This window comes from Primulina tabacum, chromosome 7 (genome assembly GCF_025594145.1).
Source record: "Primulina tabacum isolate GXHZ01 chromosome 7, ASM2559414v2, whole genome shotgun sequence".
In the NCBI taxonomy this organism is placed as follows: Eukaryota; Viridiplantae; Streptophyta; class Magnoliopsida; order Lamiales; family Gesneriaceae; genus Primulina; species Primulina tabacum.
This window is the reverse complement of record NC_134556.1, coordinates 31,087,960-31,095,455: the sequence shown is the minus strand read 5'-3', so window position 1 is coordinate 31,095,455 and position 7,496 is coordinate 31,087,960. Positions and strand designations below refer to the sequence as shown.

The 7,496-nt window shown below is 36.7% G+C and overlaps 1 protein-coding gene across 1 annotated transcript; it reads left to right on the top strand.

Annotated features, from left to right (window-relative positions):
* The first annotated feature begins 2,650 nt into the window (after positions 1-2,650).
* Positions 2,651-6,231, top strand: LOC142551257 (putative disease resistance protein RGA3). The gene has a single exon (XM_075660391.1). It carries the CDS (start codon positions 2,670-2,672, stop codon positions 6,129-6,131), a length of 3,462 nt encoding a protein of 1,153 aa, XP_075516506.1. The 5' UTR covers positions 2,651-2,669; the 3' UTR covers positions 6,132-6,231.
* Positions 6,232-7,496: the final 1,265 nt, after the last annotated feature.

Below are 7,496 nucleotides of genomic sequence, written 5' to 3'. Positions count from 1 at the left end.
TCCGAGATCCATGTCTCGTTTTTGGAAAAGCTTTCAACAAGCTATGTGGACTAATGTCACTCTTAGTACAACCTGCGACCCATAGACTGATGACCAAACCAAGAGAACAATCTAAACTCTAGAAGACATGCTACAAGCTTCTTCTATGGATTTCAGTGGCAACTGGAGTGAACATCTACCGTTATTGAGTTTTCTTACAGCAACAACTGTCGCAGCATTGGTGTAGCTCTGTACGAGGCTCTGTATGGGGGAAAATGTTAATCACCCCTATGCTATTATGAAGTAGGAGAAAAAGTGCATTACCGGTCTCACGTATATCCAAGCCACCATAAACAAGGTAGTTATTGTCAAAGAAAGACTCAAGGTAGCCCAAGGTCGACATAAGAGCTTTGTAGACTTGAAAAGAAGACCAGTGGAATTCTAAGTTGGTAAAAAGGCTTAGGATGTACATTCATGAGTCGGATCACAATCTTGAAGTTGGACCCCTTCTAATCAAAGGTAACTTGAATAAGGAACTATAATACGAGAAATTTCCTATCCGAATAGTGGAAACCAAAGACCAAGTAATTAGGTGATAAATCATTCTATACATCAAGGTACAATGTCCTAATCATACCGAAAAGGAAGCAACTTGGGAGCTAGGGAAGAAGATGTGAAAACAATATCCTTACCTCTTCAAGAATCAAGTCAACCCAAGTTTCGACGACGAAACTTCCTATAAGGAGGGAGGAATATGAGAACCAAGAATTCTGCATCTACAACACTTGGAATTAAAAAATATAAGCAACCAATAAAATCATTCAAACATTGCCACCTTTCACAAATTTGAAGGGCATTTAGCTAAGTTATAACAGCCTAATAAATGGCTATTTGACCAAGTCTTTCAACAGCTATTGATTTTGAAAATGAGACACAAAAATGCAGAAAATTTCAAATTGAAAGGAGCACATTCGGCTGATTTAAGATGGAGTGGTATAGCTCTTTTATTAGCTATTATCAGCCATGAATGGAATTGTAACAGATTCCCATTCTACTGAATGTTTTGGTCTATAAATAGTAGCTAAAGACTGAGTGAAATCACATCCAAAACAATACCAAATACTCTGCCATTTTGTAGCACAAGAGCTTAAACTTTCAAGCACAAGTGCTATCGAATTTTCAAGAATCCAACAACATTTTGAAAAAAGCTTTCTGGCCAAGTTTCGAAACTACTGAAGCAGTCTTTTTAAGCACTTGACAGCAACATTCCGATCTGAAACTCTGCCAAAAGATTTTTGGAACCTACAACACCAATTTTCGAGCATTCTTGCATTGCTATCAAGCTTTTTCTACCCAATTCGAAGGCGGATAACACCAAATTCTCGAACAAAACACTGACAAGCAGAAAGATGTCCAATATATAACAAAAACAGCAAGATTCGGTCTACTTTCAAAGTCATTCGGCGGTCGTTGGTTCGCATATCTCGACAATTATTCTCACGTTTTTTGAAATATCAATATCAAGTAAGTAAGATTACTACTGTTTTTTCAAAAATGATATTTTTTATATATATATATGTATGTATGTATATATATATATGTATGTATGTATATATATAAATAAGTATTTGAAAATCCGATCGACATTATATATTCATTTCTATTTGATATGCTATCTTTGAATCCGTTTGTTGTTCGATATTAGATGTGATATTCGAAAGCATGTTTGAAATACACAGTAATGATTCGAGTTAGAAATAACAAAGGAATTCTGATGTTTAATATGTTTTGTTAAAGCCATGATTCAGTGAGTTATAATAACCGTTAATTTGCCTCGCTTCTTAGAGGAGTAACATATAAAGGACTGATCAGTAAACCATGAAAAATGATATGATTTTAAGTGCTATGTTTTTATTTTTGTTTGTATTAGATTCAACATGCTTATAATAAAAATTATGATTCAGTAAACGTATGTATTCTTGGTATTTTTGTGCATGATTGATCTCCACATGCTGGGTGTTCTCCAAACACTCACCTTGTACTCTCCCTTCTCAGATAAGAATAAAAATCAATTAGATGAAGACAAGTAAGCCATATTTTGGGGATGATGATGAAGGACCAGTTCTAGATCAACCCTATCTGAATTCTGTTTTTATTATTCGCTTAACATCCACATTTCGTTTAAGTTTTAATGGCATTGTAAAGACATTGACATGATTTATGATATAAATTGGTTTTGGTAAGATTTGTGCTATAAGGTTTGTTGTTTATGATTGTGTGATTGTTAACAATGAGGTTGTCAATACGTCTTGGTCTCGGGTCGTGACAGTTAAGAAATTGGAGCCCCGTTTAGTTTTTTTTTTTTAAAAAAACAAGTTATTAATATACATAATTTTCAATGTACTAAGTTTAATTATGCTTTGGGATTTTTCTCAAAGCATGCCTACCAAGTATTATAGATAGTATGTATTGAACTGTATCATACGTTTTTAAATATACCTAGCCACCTTGTTAAATTGTCCTTTTTTTTTAATTTAAAAAAAGCTACCTTCTTAAATTAATATTTATGCGTACTATGCAATTTGAAGATATATCATTCAACAACTTTCATACTGACAGGCTGGGAAAGCAGTACAAATCTAATGTCAAACCTTTAGAAGTAAAGAAAACAGAACTAATCAAACTCATCAATGGCTAAACCAAGTTTATGGATGGCTGAAAAATTGGTCGATGCTACCGTTCAAGTTTTGGTGGAGAAACTGCTTGCTGTTGCTGCAGAAGAGATCGGTCTAGTTTTGGGTTTCAAGAATGAACTGAAAACGCTGGAAAAGTCATTGAAAATGATCCAGGCATTCTTGCATGATGCATCAAAGCGGCATATTGAAGACGATCAAGCCGTGAAGCAGTGGCTGCAGAATCTGGAGGATGTCGCCTATGAAGTGGACAACATGCTGGACGAGTTCAATTACGAGCTCATTCGTCGTAAGATTGAGATCCAGAGTTCAATGAAGCGAAAGGTATGGTCCTCCTTGTCATCATTCTTCAATCCTTTGGCTTCTCGTAGCACAATGGGCAGTAAAATAAATGTTGTGAATATGAAACTGAAAAATATTAACGAAGAAGCCAGCAGCTATGGTCTTCAGAAGAGAGTTGCCGCCGCCGCTGATTCTGTTCCTCTTGTGATGGAAACAAATTCCATTGCAGTTGATCCTATTTTTATTGGAAGAGATGATGTTGCATCCACAATAATTGATGGCGTGATCAAGTCCAGCGATGAAGTAGTGGTCTCAGTGGTTCCCATTGTCGGGATGGGAGGGCTGGGAAAGACGACTCTAGCTCGGAATATTTTCAATCATCCAAGTATAGAGAAGCATTTTAATAAAAGGATTTGGGTCAGTCTGTCAAAAAATATTGACAACAAAAGTTTATTTGTGAAAATCTTGGGATCCTTGTCCAACGGATCTGTTCAGGTATCACTGTGGGACGAAGCTGTCTTGAGACAGCTTCGATCTAAGCTGAAAGATGCAAGATATTTGCTAGTACTTGATGATTATCTGAATGAAAACACACAAGAATGGGACAACTTCATGAGTTGTATACTGGGAATCAGCCCAAACAAAGGAAATTTCATATTCGTTACCACACGAAATCGAAATGTGGCGTCAATTGTGACAACACAGACTGTTCATTCTTTACAAGGTTTATTGGATGATGAGTGCTGGTCAATAATTAAGGCAAGAGCTTTTCCTAGCCAACAAGTGCCTAAAGATTTTGATACTATTGGTATGGAGGTTGCTCGTAGATGTCAAGGACTGCCATTAGCAGCCAATGTTGTCGGGGGAAGTTTACGAGGGAGGGGAATGGATGGTTGGACATCGTTTCTAAACGAAAGTGGGTCAGCAATGTCCAATCCAAATGATAATTTTGTGTTGCGAGTATTAAATATCAGCTTTGATCGATTACCATCTTCATTGCTTAAAAAATGTTTTGCGTATTGTTCCATCTTTCGCAAGGGGGAAGAACTATGGAGAGAACGATTGATTCAACTTTGGATGGCGGAAGGATTTCTTTTCGGAACTGATGAACATATGGAAAGTCTAGGTAACAATGTTTACAACATTTTGTTGCAAAACTCTTTCCTACATGAGGCAGTAAATGATGAGTACGGCAGGATCAAGTACAGCAAGATGCACGATCTTGTTCACGACCTATCGTGTTTGGTCGCGAAGGCAGACCCTTTTAGTGTTAATGACAATAATCCTCAAGTAAGATATCTCGCGGTTGTTGATGAAAAACCAAAGATCAGGGAGGAGCAAGCGATTTATTTGCGAACTTTGTTAGTGAGAGGAGGCAGGGGTGAGCTCATTAATAATATTTTCCAAGATTGCAAATTCTTGCGCGTTCTTGATCTAGAACGGGCAGATATTGATGAATTGACAAGTTCAATAGACAAATTGATACATTTAAGATTTCTGGATTTGTCTTTCACTAAAATAAAAACTTTACCGGATTCTGTTTGTAAACTTTTCAATTTGCAAACTATAAGGCTCACTGGTTGCTTTTTACGGAGTGAGCTTCCAGATCAGCTGAAGTTTTTAATTGGGTTGAGACACCTTGTTTTGGAGTCCATTATTACATTCGACCGGATGCCATTTGAAATTGGGAAGCTGACTTCTCTTAGAACATTAATCTCGTTTATTGTGTGTGACGAGGAAGGACGTCGAATTGATGAACTGGGATGCTTAAAGAATCTACAGGGAAAACTTGAGATACGCAATCTTGACAAAGTGAGAGGTAAAGAAGAGGCCTTGAGAGCATGTTTATCTGAGAAGAAATATATAGAAAGATTGGAGTTTGTGTGGAGTAAACCGTCAAGGGAAGGCAACAACAATGATTCTGAAGTTCTGGAAGGCCTCCAACCTCATCCAAATTTAAATTATTTAACCATTAGAAATTTCGGGGGAGATCACTTTCCATCATGGACCATGAAGATGATAGTTGAACAGGGCATTGCTCTCCACAAGCTCATCAAAGTTGTCCTGATAGATTGTAAAAAATGCCAAGAAATCCCAACACTTGGCCATCTACCACTTCTCAAGATCTTGGAGGTGCAAAAAGTTGAAAACGTGAGATCAATAGGTCCGTCATTTTACATTCCTCACCAGTACTGCAAAGATGCATGGTGCAAATACGGCGAGCCATTTCCAGCACTTGAACAATTAACATTATCGGGAATGGAAAATCTTAGAGAGTGGGTTGAAGCACCGAATACGGGGTCAACAGCCTTCCCCAGGCTTGAATATCTGCAGATTATTGACTGCCGCAATATGATGACAGCTCCGAGTCATGATTTTCCATCTCTTAAAAAATTGTTCATTTCTCATGTAGACAACGAAGTTCCATTAGCAAAGATATGCAGTAAATTAAGCTCCCTCACGAAACTGATCATCGAAGGCAATTCAAATCTCACCTCTCTTCCTGACATGCTTCTCTACAACAACCAAAGTCTCCAGGAATTTCAGATATACAACTGTGAGAACCTGACACAACTCGTACTCTCGGGTATCCCCAAGTCTCTTTGCAGTTTAGAAATATATAGGTGCTCTAATCTTGCCTCAATTCAAAATCTGAATGGCCTCACTTCTCTTCGACTATTGGATATTTCGGGATGCGAGAAGCTGACGGAGGTGCCGAGCGACATGCTAGAGTCATGCACGTCGCTTGAGTATTTGGATATTTCTGAATGTCCAAATCTGAGGAGTTTACCCATGGGAGTAAATTGCCTTAACAATCTGAAAGAATTACGAATTGGTCCTGTTTCAGAAGAAACTTGGTTGAATGAAACTCTCAAAGGCGTACGTCAACTTCGTAGTTTATCATTATATGGAAGTCCTAATTGGGGGTCTCTCCCAGATCAGCTGCAGCATCTCACAGCTCTGGATTCTTTACAATTGTATGACTTTGGAATGGAAACTTTGCCCAAATGGTTTTCCAACATGTCGTCTCTCGAATGGTTATCATTTTGTAATTGCAAGAAGCTGAGGTTTGAGGAGACATTCAACCAGAGCGGCAAGGCCGACCGTTCTCGATGGCCCGAGATTGCTCATATCCCCAATGTTATTGTTGATTACAAACAAATTCAGTTTTCTTGATGAAATATGTTAGATACTCTGTCGGAACATTATTTGCTCTTCTACTTTTGTTTTGCTTTGTGATAAATATCATGTTTCGTGCATTCATCTAAAATGTGAATTGCAATGCCATTTTTTTTAATATCGTGGGAACTCTTCGCTGCTGCAATTGGTGCGCCCTAGACAAATCTCCGAACTAAAGCAATAGCCGGCAAACCACATTAGTTAGACAAACCACATTGATCAAGCATTGTGTGACAAGCTCGTACGAAAAAATATTGTTAGAAATAATCGAACTCATAACCATTGGTTAAATGCTCACCTACCCCACGAACTCGGATGCTTATTGGGGGCTATAATACCATTATTAGAAATACTTCATGTGTATTTTGAGTTCTAAATTTTACTTCTTGGTAATATTTGCTAATCGACCATATATATCATATATGTGGAAATATGGAAGTTTGTCTATTTTGTATTTAGTTATACAAGTATTCAATTTTGAGTTTTAGTTATGTAAGTTATGTTATGTTTTAATTTTTAGTCATTTTTTCACGGAATACTGACATAACATCAAGAAATACTAGACGCTACGTCAGCACGTAATGGAAAAAAAAGAATAAAAACCAAAACATAACCAAATTTAGAAGGCCAAAAACAAAAATTGAATACTTACAAGACTAAAATATAAAGAAAAACTTACAAGGAAAAACCAAACTATAACCCAACTTACAGCTTTTGTCCAAACGTGTTGAAAAATACCAGATTCAACTAACATGGATCGAGCGGCTTCTTCTAGGGTTATGTTCCTTCTTTCTACAACACGATTTTGCTGAGGTCATCTTGCAGCTGAGAGCTCATTTTGATTCCATTATCATCCAAATAAGTTGTAAGAAGTTTATTGGTAAATTCAGTTTCTCTTTCACTCGTTATTCTATCAACCACTAAAGTTTTCTCATTCTTAAGACGCTTTAGGATCTTGATAAAATGAACACTAGTCTGATATTTTGAATTCAAGAACATGAACTAATTTATCTTGAAAGTCACCAATAATTACAAAAATATACTTCATGCCTCCTAAGCTCATCACTGTTATTGGACTGAACATGTCCAGATGTAGAAGTTCCAAGCATCGAGCTGAAGCATTACATTATTTGTTCTTGATTGTTGGTCTGAGAATTTGATAAAAACCTGATTTCAAATCAAAAGATGAAAATATTTTTTTCTTTAAATATTCTATTTAATAAATTTCTTTTATTTGGTAATGGTTGTTTTTATCCATTTTAATGTTTTATTAAATGGTTTATAATTTATAGCAAGTCTAGGAGCTCTTCTTTCTAATTCAGCTGCATTTTCTACATAAAATGCTGGGCAACTCTAATGACT

Coding starts and splice junctions, on each gene's coding strand:
- LOC142551257 (XM_075660391.1), top strand. CDS start 2,670: ATGGCTAAACCAAGTTTATGGATGGCTGAAAAATTGGTCGATGCTACC.